We start from the raw sequence: 20,023 nt of genomic DNA, 5'->3' as shown, positions 1-20,023 counted from the left end.
CCAGCCTCTGACTAGCAGTTTTTATCCATAGTGTCTGCGGTTGGCCCAGTTTGATTATGGCCCCTGTAACATTGACAGTGCAGTTAACAATGGTAATGCCATTGACTATCACTGGTGGGTGGTTAAATGTTACTTTATTGCAGATGGTCATTGCCTGCCACTTCTGTAAGTAACAAGAATTAGTTACAACTTATCAACACATGACTGAATATTACATATGATTTGCTGCTTGCAGGCATGGGTTACATTAGTATTTGAATTGCAAATGGAATTGAATGTTGCAATGAACAGATGAAAACTTATTGGATCATTATGCAAATAGAATGGGCCCTAAAGTACAGCCCCTTTGTGCTCTGTTTGATCCCAAAGGTTTCACAAAACACTAACTCAATCCAACTTTCTAAAATATAGATGTTCTCATTACTTCCCAATTTCACCCTCAAGCTAGTTAGCATGCAAATGCCGTTCTCCTCAGCAGTTTTACTGCAACGCTTTCAATTCCAGTGTTCCGACTTTAGCATCGACAAACTCTAACTCATCCGAAGTTATCGATCCTTTCCTGAAACTACTGCCTCTGTGATAAATCTTACACATTTTACAAGAGTTTACAAGAGTACATCCTGGTGGCCAGCCGCTCACAGGCAGAGCATACCAAGCACATCCGCCTGCTTTTTGAACGGCTGCACAAACATGGGTTGGTGATCAATCCCGAGAAGTGCCAGTTCGGTCTGCGCTCCATCTCGTTCTTAGGGCATAGCATGACCTCTCAGGGAGCAAAACCATTGCCCGAGAAAGTCGACGCCATCTGTAATTTCCCCACGCCGTTATCGGCCAAGGGTCTGCAGGAGTTCATCGGAATGGTTAACTTTTACCACCGATTCGTCCCGTCAGCGGCCGCCATCATGCGGCCGTTGTTCCAATGCTTGGGCGGTAAGCGCAAGGACCTGGTCTGGTCCGAAGAGGCACAGAAAGCGTTCGAGGGGACTAAGACGGCATTGGCCAACGCCACTATGCTGGTACACCCTAGGGCTTCAGCCCAAACGGCCCTCACCGAGGATGCCTCCGACGTTGCGATAGGCGCAGTCATTGAGCAGCAGGCAGGTAATTGCTGGGTGCCACTGGCATTTTTCAGCAGGCAACTGCGAGCCCCAGAAGTTAAATACAGCGCTTTCGACATGGAGCTCCTTGCGCTTTACCTAGCAATCTGCCATTTTCGTTATTTCCTGGAGGGACGTGTGCTCACTGCGTTTACCGACCATAAGCCGTTAACTTTCGCCTTGTCCAAGGTTTCTGACCCTTGGTCTGCCAGATGGCAACAGCACCTCGCCTACATTTCCAAATTCATATCTGACATTCGGCATGTGGCAGGCAACCTGAATGTAGTGGCTGATGCGCTGTCCCTTCCAGCGCTGCCTGAAGTTTCAGCGCTCAGTCTAGGCGTTGATTACGAGGAGCCGGCAGCCCCAGATTCAGATTCAGATTCAATTTTAATTGTCATTGTCAGTGTACAGTACAGAGACAACGAAATGCATTTAGCATCTCCTTTGAAGAGCGACATAGCAAACGATTTTGAATTAAAAAAATAAATAATAAGTGTCCGTGGGGGGGGTGATTGGCAGTCACCGAGGTACGTTGTTGAGTAGATTGACAGCGGCCGGAAAGAAGCTGTTCCTCGACCTGCTGGTTCGGCAACGGAGAGACCTGTAGCGCCTCCCGGATGGTAGGAGGGTAAACAGTCCATGGTTGGGGTGAGAGCAGTCCTTGGCGATGCTGAGCGCCCTCCGCAGACAGCGCTTGCTTTGGACAGACTCAATGGAGGGGAGCGTGGAACCGGTGATGCGTTGGGCAATTTTCACCACCCTCTGCAATGCCTTCCGGTCGGAGACAGAGCAGTTGCCATACCATACTGTGATGCAGTTGGTAAGGATGCTCTCGATGGTGCAGCGGTAGAAGTTCACCAGGATCTGAGGAGACAGATGGACCTTCTTCAGTCTCCTCAGGAAGAAGAGACGCTGATGAGCCTTCTTGCTGGATGCCGGTATGGAGATTTATCGCAATGCTGAATCATGCTGAATCAGGACTAAAGCTGGCCCAAGTGCCATGCGGCCACTCCGGCGCAAAGGTCCTTTGTGATGTTTCCATCGGTAAAGCCCGTCCTGTTGTCCCGGTCGCTTGGCGGCGTCGGATTTTCGACACCATCCACAGCCTAGCGCACCCGTCCATTCGTGCCACCTCAGCGAAGTTCGTCTTACACGGGTTAAGGAAGCAAGTCGCTGCATGGGCCCATTCCTGCATACCGTGCCAGACCTCCAAAGTGCAGAGACATGGCACCCGCCGGTCCAGGGTTTCGCCGTCCCGGACGGCAGGTTCCTGCACATCCATGTTGACCTGGTACGCGCGGGTCTACCCACTTACTGACTATCGTGGACAGGGCAGAGGCTATTCCATTAGCGGATACCTCTGCTGATGCATGCACGAGGGCTTTGGTATCCCAGTGGATCGCTCGTTTAGGCGTCCCCTCACACATTACCACTGGTAAGGGGGCCCAGTTCACGTCTTCATTGTGGAGTGGTATGGCGCTGCTGTACAGCGCAAAGCTGCATCAGACTACCGCGTATCACCCAGAGTCTAACGGGTTGGTTGAGCATTTCCACAGGCACCTTGAGTCGGCGTTAAAAGCCCGACTCACCGGCCCTGATTGGGTCGACCTGTTACCTTGGGTCCTCTTAGGCATCAGAACAACGCCTAACGAGGACCTCAAATCCTCCTCGGCCGAGTTGGCTTACGGCTCAGTTTTGCAGGTTCCTGGGGATTTCTTGCCTGCCCCTCCGGACCAGGAGGTCTCCACCTCTCAGTTGTTACCGGACCTTCGCAAGTGGGCACGCACTTTGGTCCCGGTTCCTACTTCCCGGCACGGTTCATCTTCGGTGCATGTTCCTACTATGTTACGGGATTGTGCTTATATCTTTCTCTGTAGAGAGGCTCATCACTCGCCGTTACAGCGGGTGTACGAGGGTCCGTGTACAGGGTGCTCAGTACTGGTGTCTCGACGTTCATGTTGGACATGGGTGGTAAGGAGGAGTTTGTCTCCGTGAGCCGCTTTAAGCCTGCACACGTTGACGAGGATAGCCCAGTGACAGTGGCTACTCCACGGCGTAGAGTACACCCACCTGTTGTTTTGCCGCCCATTGCACATGTTACCCCTGGTTGCATTTCTCCGGTCCCTAATGTTACGCTCGTCCCACGACCTTGGACCACGCGTTCTGGTCATACCGTCCATTTACCCGCGTGTTTCTGTACCGCGGATACTGGGGGGCGGGGGGGGGGGGGGGGGGGGGCATGTATCGAACCCAGCGTTCGGAAGCCGTGGTCATGTGATTCGGGAGGGGCTGTTGTTTTCGCCGCGGTTTTTCCCCCGGCACGCGCTTGTGCAGCGCTGGCCACCAATGTGGCCAGACGTGTCTGTTAAACCTGTATGCTGCAACTTGAACTTTTGAATAAAGTATTGTTGAAAACTCCAGGAGTCGTTTATCAGACCACTAAAATAAATATTTTCAAATTGTTGCAAAATAATTGTTCTTTTTTAAAATGAAAGATAAATGGATAGGAAATTATTAATTTTCTGCGATTAGGACCTTGATAGTTGAAAATGCAGCTGCAATCTGTGGGCCTATTGATTTGGGGTAAGAAATGAAGTAACCTAGCAAATAATATGAAGGATTGTCGAAGAAGACTGCAGAGAAATTCTGTACATAACTGATTTGATGCAAGAAAAACAGTTTTAAAGACAAGGTAGTTTTTAACAAAATGGTCAGCAAGCACAAATAATGGGTAAACATAGAAACATAGAAATTAGGTGCAGGAGTAGGCCATTCGGCCCTTCGAGCCTGCACCACCATTCAATATGATCATGGCTGATCATCCAACTCAGTATCCCGTACCTGCCTTCTCTCCATACCCCCTGATCCCCTTAGCCACAAGGGCCACATCTAACTCCCTCTTAAATATAGCCAATGAACTGGCCTCAACTACCCTCTGTGGCAGAGAGTTCCAGAGATTCACCACTCTCTGTGTGAAAAAAAAAAAACAAAAAAACATAACTCAGTACATCTTTGGACTTGGGAGTCGAATTTGAATGACCTCAACTTTCCGGCGGGGGAGTAACATTCAGGGTGTCAGGGGTTATGAGGAGAAGGCAGGAGAATGGGGTTGAGAGAGAAAGTCAGATCAGGCATGATTGAATGGCAGAATAGACTTGATGGGCCGAAGGGCCTAATTCTGCTCCTATAACATGAACAATGGAATGGTTAAGTCCACGGGACACAAAGGTAACAAGGAGTGTTTCAGCAGTAGGTGAGCTGCTGTGAGCTGAAACACGATATGGTTGGGGAATGTGACGACCAGCATCTGTTTCAGACAAATTCAGTGAGAGTCATGGAATCTCAAGCGGGGGGTTTACAGAAGAATCCAAGGTTTGCGCCTCTAATATTGGACGTTGGGCAAACTATTCGCTAATTGGGAATTGATGGAGGTGATTACGTGGAAAAGTTGGCTTTTGTTACCTATTTCTTCTTCTCATGAGATCTGAATCACCGACATCAAACCTGATATCGCGTCCTGAGGTGGCCGATTGGCCAGGGGTTGCCTCAGGGGATTGGCCAGGGGTTGCCTCAGGGGTGGGTGGGTGGGCGCGCACATTTACTTCTTTCGTGTGGCGTGCACAGCCTAAAGTTGTTGGACAACTTGTTCTATTTGATCTATTTGAAATGCATTTCGTTGTCTTAATGCATTTCGTTGTCTCTGTACTGTACACTGACAATGACAATTAAAATTGAATCTGAATCTGAATCTTCCGTGCATGTCGAGTTGATTGCATTAGTCGAAACGGGGCGGACCACGTGAAGGTTGCAATCTTCCACCCCGGCGCGCATTCAATGAGGCGGTGAAGGCCTCCCTCAAACAATGCGAGGGCTCATTCATTTTGTTCCCTTTTCACCTGCCAACTCCCCCGTGCCCCTACGAATTAATGTCAGCATAAATTCAACAGCGACATCAGTACATTATAGTTTTTATTTTGCAAGCCCGAGATCCATTCAAACCTCCCATATTTTTTATTTTCTAAAGGCAATTTTTTTGAATTCGTGTGCGAAGGGGTTTGACCCGAAATGTCATGTCCATTTCCCTCCGCTGATGCTGTCTGAGCCTGTCCAGCGGTTTGTTTTTTTGAGCTTTTTTTTTTAATATATAGGCAGTTTAAATCCACTTTACTAGTTATTTAAGTGGATTTGTCACGATTAATTCTGAGGCACGCGCCAAAAATAAACTATGGCAGGCAAAAGTATGTTAAATATTCACTTTAATGTTTGTGTTTAATGATAATTGTTGCAAATGAGTTATTTTGTTTTATCTGGTCGTCCACACACTGAGCGCTGACTCTCCTGCGGTAACTTAGAAACGGCAGTAAACAAAGTCATCGTTACATCTACACAGACTTCCCGGAGGTAGACCCGGTTTGTTTTAGAGACCGAGGCTAACGACTGTCTGGTGTTTTCTTCCTTTTACTTACAAATAGATGTAAAATAATGAATTTTACCCGCTCTTCGGTTCGCGGCATTGAAGCGCTGCCCAACACAAGGAAAGTCCCTGGAACCCAAGCGACCTAAACACGCGTGAGTTTATTTATGAATCAATAAAACTTACAGAGAGAAAAAACGGGGTTTGATTCGAACAGTTGGCCTGGTACAACATGTTTAGTAAATTACAAAGCATTCCTTCGGTTGTATATTTCCTCTGCATTTATGTTCTTTTCACAATTTCCACATATAAACGCAATTTGACCCGTCGGCTGGGATTTCTAATATCTGTTCTCACACGAAGAATTTTGTTTCGAAAACCCCCACCTAAAGTAGCAAGAATGGATTGGCCAGTCTGACTTGAAATGCTGACTAGCGTTAAAAACTCAATCTGAGGGATAGCACTCAGTACAGAAAGGTTTCTAGAGGGTTGAGAATGCAGATTTTCGGATTCAAACTGCATCTCAGAATCTACTGACTGAGAAGCCACCAATAAATAAGAATTCTTTAAGATGTTCACCCATTCCAACGCTGTCCCTTTCTCAAATGTCTGTGAATGTATATGTCATAAGGAATAGGAGTAGAATTAGTTCATTCGGCCCATCAAGTCTACTCCACGATACAATCATGGCTGATCTATCTCTCTCTCCTAACCCCATTCGCCTGCCTTCTCCCCATAACCTCTGACACCTGTACTACTCAAGAATCTATCTATCTCTGCCTTGAAAATAACCATACATATCACTCAGCACCCAAAGTTATTCAGTTGTATTGTTGTAGGGGTATTTTGAGGTAGCTGGTATTGTATTGTATCTGGAGATAGTTACAAAGAGAGTGGCTCATTACTTGTTTACTTATCCTGCAGAATTTACCAGAAGGTGATCTTCAATATTCCTAGATTAAAGATGCCACTGCCCAAACTAAAAGCTATCTACCAAAAGCAATCCCTCCATGGTATTTCTAACATGATGAGGTGATTTTCCACATTCTGAACTGATGATGAGGCATGATTATGATTCATTTGTGAAATTACAAAAATAATGCTTGATGCTTTGAGAATGAAATAAAACAAAATATTGGAAACACCTTATTGCAGCATCTGTGGAAAGAAAACAGCAAATGTTTCATCAGATCTGAAACATTAATTATTTCCCTTTCTACAAATGCTAACTGGCCTGCTGACTGTCTCCAGCATTTGTGTGAATCCTTTCAGTTAGTTATGCCCCTGTCCCACTTAGGAAACCTGAACGGAAATCTCTGTAGACTTTGCGTCCCACCCAAGGTTTCCGTGCGGTTCCTGGAGGATTTTGTCAGTCTCCCTACCTGCTTCCACTATCTACAACCTCCGGCAACCACCTGCAACCCCCGGGAACCGCAAGGAAACCTTGGGTGGGCGCAAAGTCTCCAGAGGTTTCCGTTCAGGTTTCCTAAGTGGGACAGGGTCATTAATCTCTCAAATTCTTCTGCAATAAGGTCTCAAAGCAAAGCAGTACACATACCCCGGTATACATTGGTGGCGGTGAAGAGGGATATGGTTGAAAGCTTTAAGTTCCTAGGAGTAAATATCGCCAGTAATTTGCCCTGGACCAGCCATATCGAAGCAATGGCCAAGAAAGCACAACAGCGCCTCTACTTCCGTAGAAGGCTTAGGAAGTTCGGCAACCCCAACAACTCTCACCAACATCTACCGATGCTGTAGACGGCATTTTATCGGGATGCATTATGGCATGGTTTGGGAACAGCTCCATCCAAGATCGTAAGAAATTGCAGAGAATTGTGGATGTAGCTTAGACCAGTATGCAAACCAAACTCCCTTCCATTGACTACATCTACACTTCAAGCAAGGCCAACGACATTATCAAGGATGAGTCTCATCCAAGGCACTCCTTCTTCTCTCCTCTCCCATCAAGCAAGAGGTATAGGAGCGTTAAAAAGCATATCTCCACATTCAGGGACAGTTTCTTCCCACGGCTGTGGGCCGAGCATCAAAAATGTGTCTAGAAATCAGTTTTCGTGACCTGTCACCAAACTACATGAAGTTTTCCACAGATTTAGATGAAATATAATTGAGAAGGAAGTCATAACTCGTCATTGCCAAAAGTTGCACATTAATTAATTAAACTAATTAGAAAATGAGATCGGGAAAATAAGCATCATCTTGTGGCCAATGCCTGTATTACACCATGGGCAGCCTATTTCGGTGTTGCAGTCCATTTAAACTATATATTATTATACCTATGTATATATATATGTAACCTGTAAATATGAATTTAATCATATATAATTAAGTATAATTATATTATATAAAAATAATATGATGAATATAATTGTGAGTGTTTTTTAATGACACTGTCGCAGAGGTCCTGCTCCTGAACCAGCCTACTTAATGGGTTAGGGCAGTTCTTGTGGGTTCCTCCCTTCACTGAACCCCACTGACTACCAGTGTGCAGAGTGGGGGTCACGGCCATAGTGGGACTGGGGCAGTGCCAGACCTGTAAGAGACCCGTCTTATTCCTGATGTAAATGTCACATCCTGGCCAAGAATCGAATGCTCTGATGTTTACTCGATGAATATTCATTTTAAGCTACAATGAGCTTATATTTATGTTAGAGACCCCCCCCCCGATGGTGCCTTTGCAAATGAGGGCTATTACCTTTAACCTAAAATAACCCTAAAAGTTTTGCATTGTTTATCTCTAGTTTGCGTGTGTGTCTGTGTATGCCTTTCAAACGTGTATCTATGGATGTAAGTGTGTATGTACGTGTGGATGGATGTATGTGCGCATGTATGTTTGGATGTGTACACGTATGTCTGCGTGTGAGTGGATGTGCGGATGTGTGTGTGTGTGCGGATTTATGTGTGCATGTATGTGTGTGTTTGCATGCATGGAAGTGTGCGTATGGATGGATGTGTGTGTGTGGATGTGCGTATGTATGTATGTGTGGATCGGAGGGTGGATTGTCGCAGTCATTCACCGGCACGCCATTATCATAAGTAATTCACTCATTGTTTAAATAATTTGACCAAATAAACAGTGAAACGATCCACATTAAAATAAAACTTTATATCATCATTTTTTTCCACAATTTATTTCTTTTGTGTACTTTGAACCTTTATAAATGATGCAATGCGCTGGTAGGACATGCCTGCGGTCAGTGTGCTCGACAGTTGCTGTTTGTTGACTATGACTTGTCATGGATCGAAGCAGTCTCTTTGGGGCCGGCTCATCTGCTTCACCAACAGGAACGGCCTCTTGAGGTGATTCACCAGCTTCAAGCTTTTCAGCGTCTTGAACTCAATTGAAAGAGGAAAAAGAAAACAGAAAAGGAATGAAAAGTAAAATAAATCAACATCCTCAAATATATCTTTTCATTTTTCAAAGTAACATCATATGACGATAAGTAAAAAGATTTGTTGTTTGAGTCCTATCATTACCTTTCTTCCTTCTAGACTTTGCTATCGCTCGATTTATTGTTGTTATGTTGCAGAAGTGACGATAGCACTCGGCATGACAACCCGGAATACACTGCTGCCTCCTAATAATAGAAGATAATATGTGTCAGGGTGTATTTTACATCTTTTCATGATTTATATTATGTAAGACAATATCGACATATCAATGAGGAAATTAAACATGTATGCATGTCCAGGTAGATGCAAGTCTGCAAATTATCAAATTAGTGTTCATTAAAGCACAGTGAATGTCCACACAAAACACTTTTGTGTGGACAGGCTCAGAAGAGTGGAGGGGCAGAAGCTGCAGAAAAAAAAATCTCATATTACTTAGGTCTGCATGGACTTCAATTCATAAAATGTCAATCTCTTCTTAATGCTAATGAGACTGACACTGTAATTTACTGCCATTGATAAGACTTCAAGTTCAAGTGCAGGAGCAGAGGGTGCAGAACAGCTAGAGAAAGAAACATTGCATAGCTAGGTCTACATGGACTTCAATTCATAAAGTGTCAACCTCTATTTAATGTCAATGAAACTTACACTGTCATTTACTACAATTGATAAGTTATTTCAAGTTTAAGTAGAGGCTACAGAAAAAAAATCTTATAGTCATTAATTCTGCATGGATTTCAATTCATAAAATTTCAACCTCTTCTTAATGGTAATCAATTTTGTTAAGTAATAATAATTAATAAATTAATTAATAATTGTTAATAAATAATGTTAATTAATATTAATAAAATTCCACATCCAGTTTAAATTCCATTTGCAATATTTTGGAGAACCAAGAAACCAAGAAGAATGTTAGTGAGAATAACAATAGGTTACGACCATAGAAAAACTAGTTCAAGTTCACGTATCACCAATTCATTCCTACAGAAACATCAACCATTTCTGACCATTTCGCCCTGCAATGGAAGCCTATAAAGTGCGATCGATATCCCTCCGTTTTTCTCCCGTGGTCGGGGCCTGAAAACGACCGCTACAGACGGCACTATGTACAGCCTCCCGACCCACCCCCCCACCCCCCCCCCCCCCCCCCCCCCCCCCCCCCGCGAGATGATCCGCGGCTCCACGTTCGCGAATCGGCCGCTTATTAATTGAGACCGCGGCTTCACTTTACCGCGAGTACCTAGGCCCCGCGGTCGGAGCACTTTTTCCCGGTAAGTTATCGCAGGCAGCTCCGAGATTAGCTGTTAAAGACTTATTACTCTACAACAAGCTGGCATTAGTGACAATGTTTAATTGACTGTGTTATGGAAACATATAGTTTAGGCCCTCAACTTCATGAATGAATGAATGAATGATGAATGCATGATGAATGAATGAATCAATGCATGCCTGAATGAATGAATGAAATGATGAATGAATGAATGAATGAATGGAGTAAGTGAATGAGTGAATTTATTCACATTATAAAAGGGTGCAATTAAATTAATTAAAGTCCATACAGATAGATTTTCATAAATTCAGACTTTAGATCTTACCTTTCAGTTAGTTGATTCCTGGCTGTCTTCTTTGTGTCCAGCACCTCAGCAGCGACTTTGCTTTCAAGGCTTTCTTCCACTTCCATCCACTTAGCAGCACATTCTTCAGCCTTTTTAATGCTTTTCTCACTAAATTCAATTACCCTGCTGCAAGTTTCCACGACATGTATTCCACAGAACAACAAATCGGAATCTCCAGTAAAACAGGCATCAGTGAAGCCCCCTCAGCCATTTTGTGTGCTAGCCTGAAGCAAAGTGCATGATTGGCCAACTGGCAGACAACTCAATGTTAAACGTGCTTTGATTGGACTAAAAATTACCCGAGCTTTTTCTGTTTTTTTGTCTAATTTAATAAAAATGTGCAAGTCTTGTTCATGACGAGTTTCAGGGGTGATTTATATGATTTTCTTTTACACAATATGTGAACATTTCATGTAGTTTGGTGACTTGGGTCACGAAACTGCAGAATAAAGCTCCTCGGCCCACAGCCTAGTTCTCAGGCAACTGAACTGTCCAATCGCCAACTAGTGAGCGGTTCTGACCTAGCATCCACCATATTGGAGACCCTCAAACTATCTTTAATCTGATTTTACTGGAGTTTATCTTGCGCTGTACATTATTCACTTTATCCTGTATCTGTCCACTGTGAATGGCTTGATTGTAATCATGTATAGTCTTTCTGGATAGCACCCAACAAAAATGATTTCCACTACCTGCACTATACACATGACAATAATAAGCTAAACTAAATAAGACATGCATCCAGCACACAACAACTGAACAATACATAGTTTCTGATGTGAAAACTAACAATTTTCCTGATTAAAATAATGAATAATATGTAATTTGTCAAATGTGCAAACCAAGGTTTACTGTCATTAGCAAAACTAAGCTGGTTGAAAAAACACAAACTGTTGGCGTAGACAGTAAAATTAGAGATAAAAATGCCTCATTGCCAACCTCCTCTCCATCCCCTAATTTGCAAGAGTGGCAATTGAACTGTCAGCTATGATAATGATATTGAGATAAATGTCTGTTGTTCATTGTGTGGGTGCCTTGAACCGATCATCATTGTAACACTATGTGCATTCTCACATGACACATCCATTGTTCACAATAACCTGACATATTGAAGATGGGTGACGTTTCGACTGAAAAAGGGTCTCGACCCGAAACGTCACCCATTCCTACTCTTCAGAGATGCTGCCTGTCCCGCTGAGTTACTCCAGCATTTTGTGTCTATCTTCGATTTGCAGTTCTTTCCTACACAAGTGCCCTGTTCATTTGTTTGAAGAGCACGTCTAAAGTATTTGCTACCCATTCAATGCCAGGCTGATAAGATAGGTTTTTTTTTATTAAATTTGGTTATCCAGTGCATGTTCCCCTCCCTCCTTCCTGGGCGTGTGTGTGTGTGTTTAACTCCCTGTGTGCCTGTCACAATATCAAAGCAGGACGGGCAACAGAGACTGAAGAAGGGTCTCGACCAGAAACGTCACCCATTCCTTCTCTCCAGAGATGCTGCCTGTCCTGCTGAGTTACTCCAGCATTTTGTCCCCCTTCAATTTAAATCAGCATCTACAGTTCTTTCCTACACATATTGAAGATGGTGATCACTTTTGAGTAACTAATTACGCTTCAATCTTCCCTATTTTTGCAGAAATACTGTCTTAAGGGATGGAATACCAAGTAAACATTAAATGAGAATTAGTACAATCCTATTAAGTAAAACATTGGATGACAAAGCAGCTATTATATGTTAAAATACTTTATTGTTTCATGATATTTACAATCCTGTCCTATTTTTGATCTTTTCAGAGGGCTGGGGAGTAATTGGAACAAAAATGTCCAGAGAAAACTTGCTGCAGGTTCAGGTTCCAGAGAGGTAAATACTAAGGACATTGTTTTATACTGGGATATGATGTGTTGCCTCAATTAATAAGGATACATTAGAATGACCAGCTTGTCATATGGATAATATGGGGTAGCAATCATTGATGGCAATGGATGTGATCTTTGGAGATGGTCATTGTCTGAGATATGGCCAATTCCAGCCTGACCCTAAATATTATTGAGTTGGCACTGTTGACTTGAAAAGTTATTTTATGATGTGCTTGCAAAAGTTATTGAACACTGCAGAACATTAGTGAGCAATTACACTCCTTGCCATGTACTCCATGCACTTCTTGTCTTGCCTCACCATTGATGATGAAGCAGTTGTGTTTGAAACTGTTGGGAACTCTGCCTTAGGAAATTCTGAAATAATGATTGGCCTCTGGTATCATAACTAATTTCCCTTCCCCCAAATGAAGAAAGGGGGTGGATGTAGCTTAGACCATTATGCAAACCAAACTCCCTTCCATTGACTACATCTAACTTCACGCTGTCTCGGCAAGGCCACTGACATCATCAATGATGAGTCTCATCCAAGGCACTCCTTCTTCTCTCCTCTCCCATCAAGCAAGAGGTATAGAAGTGTTAAAAAGCATATCTCCACATTCAGGGACTGTTTCTTCCCAGCCGTTCTCAGGCAACTGAACTATCCTATCGCCAACTAGTGAGCGGTTCTGACCCAGCATCCACCTTATTGGAGACCCTCGAACTATCTTTAATCTGACTTTACTTGAGTTTATCTTGCTCTGTATATTATTCACTTTATCCTGTGTCTGTACACTGGATGGCTTGACTAATCATGTATAGTCTTTCTGTGGACTGGATAGCAACAAAAAAGATTTCCACTACCTGCACTATACACATGACAATAATAAACTAGCCCAGTGTCGCAGACCCTGCCCAACCCAGCGTTGAAGACCCTGCCTAGCCCAGCCCAGAGTGGGAGACTCAGCCCAGCCCAGCGTCGGAGAATCAGTCCAGCCCAGCGTCGGAGGCCCAGCCCAGCCCGGAGTAGGTGTCGCCGATGTTGTCCGCCCAACCCCCGCCCACCTCCCCTACGCCAACACCCCACACCCCCCAACAGGTCCCACTTAGTCTAGTTACAAATAAAAGCATTCGGTGTACGAGGAAACTAATTGGCTGGCAGGTACTTTAGGAACAAAAAGTGCCCATAATTGGTACTCCTTTTGAACAGCAAGATATCACAAGTTCTGCATTACAGGTATCGGTGCAGGAACATCAACAACTTAGATCAAAACAAGAGACTGCAGATACTAAGCTGTTAGTGGAACTCAGTGGGTCAGACAGCATCTGTGGAGGGCCATTTCAGTTTGGCACCCTTCTCCTGACTCTGAGAGTAAAGGGGAGATTCACTTTGGCTATCCTTACACTTTGCAGTTTGTGGGTTAAGTAGTTAAGGATCCAATTACAGAGAGGGGTGCTGTGTCCTAGATCCAAGAGTTTGGAGATTACTGTGGTTGGAATGATGGTATTGAAGGCAGAGATGTAGTCAATAAATAGGAGTCTGATGCATCGTTATCTGAATGTTTCAGGTGTAAAACCACAGATATGGGGCCTGCTGTGGAGCAGTTGTGGCTGTCGGCGAATTGCAGTGGAATTCAATTCACCTATCTGACCACAGTATATGTCCCTCTGTGTCTGACTTGACATTTGTACCGGACACAGTATTATACATGGTTACAAACAGCCTTGAAGTGAAGTACCCTGAGGCCTTGTTCATAATAAGCAGGAACTTCAACCAGGTTAAGACCACGCTAGCAAAAAATTATCAACGTATCTGTCCCACCAAAGGCCCAAACATCCTCGACCATTGCAACAAATCCGTCAAAGAGGCCTACAGCTCCAACCCCACCCGCATTTTAGAAAATCTGACCGCCAGGCTGTTCTGGTACTCCCAGCTAACAAACAGAATCTGAAGCATGAGGACTCAGTACGGAAAGTCGTACAATGCTGGTCTGAGGACCCATGAGCTCCTACATGACTGCTTTGAGTCAGTGGACTGGTCCACATTCAAGGACTCAGAAGGTCAGTGGAATGATGTCACCTGCCCCGACATCCTTGAGTGACATGTATTCAAGATCACCATCTCAAACATCAGATCAGCCATTCTAAGAGTGAACCCGCAGAAAGCAACTGGCTCAGACGGTGCCTCCAGCCTTGTCCTCAGGACCTGCACAGACCAACTAGCAACAGTAATCATGGACATTTTTAACCTCTCCCTAATTAATTCTGAGGTGGCCACCTGCATTAAGCCAACCACTATCATCTCAATGTCAAAGAAAAAACAAAGTAGTGTATCTTAATGGCTATCGTCCAGTGGCTCTGACAATGACCATCATGAGGTGTTTTGAGAGACTAATCATGGCACAATTTAGCCTCTCGGGCAGTCTTGATCCACTGCAATTGATGTCCTGTTGCAACAGGTCCACAATAGGACATGCCACATCAGGTCCACAATATCAGAAGGTTAAGGGGGGACTTGATATAGGTCTTTAAAATGATGATAGGGATAGACAGAGTTGATGTGGACAAGCTTTTCCCTTTGAGGATAGGGAAGATTCAAACAAGAGGACATGACTTCAGAATTAAGGGACAGAAGTTTAGGGGTAACATGAGGGGGAACTTCTTTACTCAGAGAGTGGTAGCGGTGTGGAATGAGCTTCCAGTGGAAGTGGTGGCGGCAGGTTCAATGGTATCATTTAAAAATAAATTGGATAGGCATATGGATGAGAAGGGAATGGAGGGTTATGGTATGAATGCAGGCAGGTGGGACTAAGAGAAAAAAGTTGTTCGGCACGGACTTGTAGGGCCGAGATGGCCTGTTTCCGTGCTGTAATTGTTATATGGTTATATGGTTAATAGATACATTCATATATTCTTAGGCATGCCTGTAATAGTAACTTGAAAAGTAAAAATCAATTGATGCTTTTCTTCTTATTTAGAGATTACATCGTTTTGCCGGCTCCTTTAGTTGCGAGAAGCCATGTGCAAATTATGGATGACCGTTTATCCAACCAGGAGAAAACCACCGCAACACTTCTAGAACAAGCTTTTCGGATAAAAGACGACTTCATTACTTATTTGAGGGGAAACCAAGGCAACCTCACAGTGGAAAGAGCATCCCATCAGCTGTTAGAAAACCACATACAAGTTATAACCAGTATCCTCCAACAACTCAGCACTGACATAGAGGTACTTTATTTCTTTTGAGGGTCATCAATATTGAGTATTATAGATTTAATTTGTGTCATAGAATCATACAGCATGGAGACGAGCCCTTCGACCTATGACAATTAAGGTAATCCATTAGCTAGTTCTATTTGCTTGCGTTTGGCTCATATTTCTCCAAACCTTTCCTATCCATGTGCATGTCTAAGTGTCTTTTAAATGTTGTTATTTTACCTGCTTCAACTACTTCCTCTTCCGAGTTTTTTTTGTGCCATCCTTCTTAAATAGCTATCCTTCAGTCTTCCTGTCTTCAGTCACCTGCATCTATCGATGATCAGCCAGGACTTTTACAATTTATTTTCCAGTTTCTCACAGATATACCTGTCTTGATATGTCTTGGATCCTTCTATATCAAACCTGAATCCTTCTATATCAGACACAAGATATTTAATTAACTTAGGTACACAAAAATGCTGGAGAAACTCAGCGGGTGCAGCAGCATCTATGGAGCGAAGGAAATAGGCAACGTTTCGGGCCGAAACCCTTCTTCAGACCTTAACTTAATTAACAGAATTAACTTCATTCATCTTAGCACGTCCAGCACCTTCTTGCCTGAATATAGAGTGTCCAAGCCATTTTCATTAACTTTACCAAATTTCCTAGTCTTTATGTTTTTCTCAGCCGTAAAAACAGGAGAAATATTAACTGAAGACCTCGCCTATCTCCTAATGACCATTTTGATTCCCGAAGGCCTCTTATTTTCTTTCAAATTACTTTTTCTCCCTTAATATACATAACATCTCTTAGGATTCTACTTAATCTTATCCGCCAGAGCAACCTCATGCCCCCTTAGTTCCCTCCTAATTTCCTTTTTAAGAATGCTCAATCCCCTTTGATCCTCTCGGGAGAAACCTGTTCCAAGCTGCCCATTCCTGACCAATGCCTCCTCCTTTTCCTTGACCAGAGCATCTATTCCTCTCGTTATCTAGGGTTCTCTTTTTTTTACCTGCGTTGTCCTTCTCTCTAACAGCAACACAGATACCTTGATCTCTCATTAGGATGACAAGGACAAAGGACATTTATTGTCGCATACACCAATTGGTGAAGTGAAATTTGAGTTGCCATTGCAGCACACCAATAAAATTAAAACACAACATGATGACACTTTTAAAAGTTTCCCACTTTCCAGATGTCCCTTTGCCGCAAGCTACCTACTCCAATCAACTTTTTCAAGTTCTTGTCCAATACCATCAAAGTTATTCTTGTCCCAATTTAGAAGTTTAACATGTGTACGAACCATGTCCTTTTTCATAAGTATTAAAAAAAATAGACAATTGAACATGGATAAGAAAGGTTTAGATGGATGTGGGCCAAACGTGGGCTGATGGGACTAGCATAGAATGGGGCATCTTGGTTGGCATGGACATGATGGGCCAAACAGCTTATTTCCTTTTACTAGTCTACGATTTGTTGACTCAATTTAAAACCTAATAGAACTATGGTCGCAGGTCCCAAAGTGCTTGTCTCTGACACCTTAGTCACTTGGCCTGCCCTGTTTTCTAACAGTTAGTCCAGTTTTTTTCCGGCCCTCTATTTATTGCCTGAAAACACTTGACAAATTCCATCCCACCTTAACCCTTGGCACAATGCAACCCATGTCAACATTGGGAAAGTTAAAATCCCCAACAACAACAAGCCTATTAGTCTTGCAGTTGCCTGCAATCTCTTGGCATCTTTGTTCCTCGAATTCCCATTGACTGTTTGGTGGCCTATAGTACAATTGCAATAAGGTTTCACCCTCTTTTTATTTCTCATTTCCACACACATGACCCCACTGGCTGATCCCTCATCTCAGATTAATATATAATCAGTAATGAATAAAGCAGCACCTCTCTATTTTATCCCCACCTCAATTTTGGCTATAGCACCTATACTTGGAACATTAAGCTGCCTTTCCTGTCCCACTCTTAGCCAGGCTTCTGTAGTGGCTGTAATGCCCCATCCCTTGCATTGAAATAAATGCAGTTTGCTCCAACAACGGTTATATTATCTGGACAGATTGTTTTATGTTCTATAAAGTGGCTGCAGGATTCTGGGAAGACCATAAACTTGCATTTTGTTTGGTTGTTCTATTTATGTCTTCACCATGAGAGTTTTGGCAGCAGATCCATCCCTCTGAGGTGTGTTTGTTTATCCCTCTATCCTGTTGTGTGGCATTTATGTGTGAGATTAATCCCTGGGTTGGCGGGACTGTCATATGAGGAAAGATTGAAAAGACTAGGCTTGTATTCACTGGAGTTTAGAAGGATGAGGGGATATCTTATAGAAACATATAAAATTATAAAAGGACTGGACAAGCTAGATGCAGGAAAAATGTTCCCAGTGTTGGGCGAGTCCAGAACCAGGGGCCACAGTCTTAGAATAAAGGGGAGGCCATTTAAGACTGGGGTGAGAAAAAACGTTTTCACCCAAAGAGTTGTGAATTTATGGAATTCCCTGCCACAGAGGGCAGTGGAGGCCAAGTCACTGGATGGATTTAAGAGAGAGTTAGATAGAGCTCTAGGGGCTAGTCAAGGGATATGGGGAGAAGGCAGGCGCGGGTTATTGATAGGGGATGATCAGCCATGATCACAATGAATGGCGGTGCTGGCTCAGAGGGCCGAATGGCCTCCTCCTGCACATATTTTCTATGTTTCTATTTAATTTTATTTGCCAGGCTTTGTCCAGTCCCCACATTTCTTTTCCAGCTTTCTCCTCCTCCTACAATAGGTCTAAAAAAAGGGTCCTAACACGAAACATCATTTGCCGATTCGCTCCAGAGATGCTGCCTGACACGCGGAGTTCTTCCAACACTTTGTGCTTTGCTCAAGATTCTAGCATCAGCAGTTCCTTGTGTCTCCTATTTAATTTAATGTTCTTGCCTCCTGGTAGAAGGGGTTTAAATAACAGGAAGATTGTGCATTTGGGAGAATAAATGGTGTATTCGGAATGCAATTTTAGCTTGAACATATAATAATCTAATTTTGTGTACTTCAAAACATTTGATGTAAGTGCATTCATGAAATTGTTGGAGTAATTCTGGCTTCTTCCAAATCGATGAATCCCACAGAACAGAAATGTCTGAAACAATTTCAACTCATTAGTTTGTAAGTTTATTCAGAGAGATCCAACATCACAGAAGACATTGTGGTATTGTATTGTTGTTTTTTATTGTATTCAATTTATTGTCATTATCTCTTAAGAGACAACGAAATGGATTTTCCTTACAGTTAAGTAACATAAAAATAAATAATAAATAAAACATATTAAAACAAAGCACAAACACAGAAGTCCACGACACAACATAACCCCACAGCGGCACCAAAGTTAAGGAAGGTACCATAGTCTCCCCGCCGATAACCCTGTAGACGGGGCCTCCCAAGCACCCGCAGTCGCCGCCACGGGCGGCCCAATGCCCAGGCCCTCTCGCCGGAAACGATGGAACCCCGACGGGGAACATCCTCAGCGGCACGGGCCTCCAGATCAGCCGCCTCCCACCGGAGTCCGCGGCTCCCGAAGTCCACAGGCCAAGCCGGGCGGAGTAGCAGGACTCCGTGATGTTGATCAGCGCCGCCCGCGTTGGGAGCTCCGTGAACCACAGCTCCACGATGTTGGTGCAGCAGGCCCAGCACCCAGGGCTCCAAACGGCGATCCCCGGTAATGCATCGCCCCCCCCACGATGTATCCAATGCTGCGCCTCTGCTGCTGGGTCTCGGGTTGGTCCCGGCAGGAAAGGCCGCGCCAATCCAGTAGGTAGGCCGCAGGGGAAGAGAGCGAGGGAGGGAGGGGGGCAGGCGAGGATGCGACTCAAATAATACTCGGATCTTCTCCAGGAAGCGACTGAAGGACGGTATCCCCCTTACGTAACCCTATTCCCCCACATAAAGACATAAAAAACCCCACAAAAAACGCTCACAAAAAGACATTGTGAACTGCTGGTACATTTAAATGCAATTTAGATACAGGTGTTTTAAACATTTACATGTTTTGTCCAGAGAAGTTTCAGTCACGAAGCCAAATGAAATGGGACCACGCATTGTGTCTGTAGAAGCATCCAACTCCCATATCCTCTCATATTCCCATCATTAATCTGTACCCTCCTCCCACCCCACCCCGCCGCTCCCCGCCAAATATCCATTCACCCATGAACAATTTGCAGTACTGTTTAACCTACCTACCAATATTTCTTTGGGCTGGCTGGTTGGTTACCAGAGCACCGAGGGGAAATGACAGGGGAAATCTGTAAATCAACACAGACAGGCCGAACGTCTGTCTTTGAAGCAATGAGGCACAATAAAGAATTGCCCATTGCTACACTGTGCTGGCCAACTACTGACATGGGATCAAATAATAAAAATACCCCTCCCTTAACATTTAGATCCTCAATA

The 20,023-nt window shown here is 43.9% G+C and overlaps 1 protein-coding gene across 1 annotated transcript in view; it reads left to right on the top strand.

Moving 5' to 3' along the window:
- Positions 1–5,311: 5,311 nt before the first annotated feature.
- fam81b (family with sequence similarity 81 member B) overlaps positions 5,312–20,023 on the top strand; it is a 28,011-nt gene continuing 13,299 nt past the window's right edge. The window contains exons 1-3 of the mRNA XM_055633325.1: positions 5,312–5,669; positions 12,333–12,399; positions 15,371–15,620. Of these exons, the coding sequence (XP_055489300.1) occupies positions 12,359–12,399; positions 15,371–15,620 (291 nt within the window). The 5' untranslated portion in view covers positions 5,312–5,669; positions 12,333–12,358. The remainder of the gene's footprint in view (positions 5,670–12,332; positions 12,400–15,370; positions 15,621–20,023) is intronic.

This window comes from Leucoraja erinacea, chromosome 3 (assembly GCF_028641065.1).
Source record: "Leucoraja erinacea ecotype New England chromosome 3, Leri_hhj_1, whole genome shotgun sequence".
Lineage (NCBI taxonomy): Eukaryota > Metazoa > Chordata > Chondrichthyes > Rajiformes > Rajidae > Leucoraja > Leucoraja erinaceus.
This window is presented reverse-complemented; position numbering and strand designations above follow the sequence as displayed.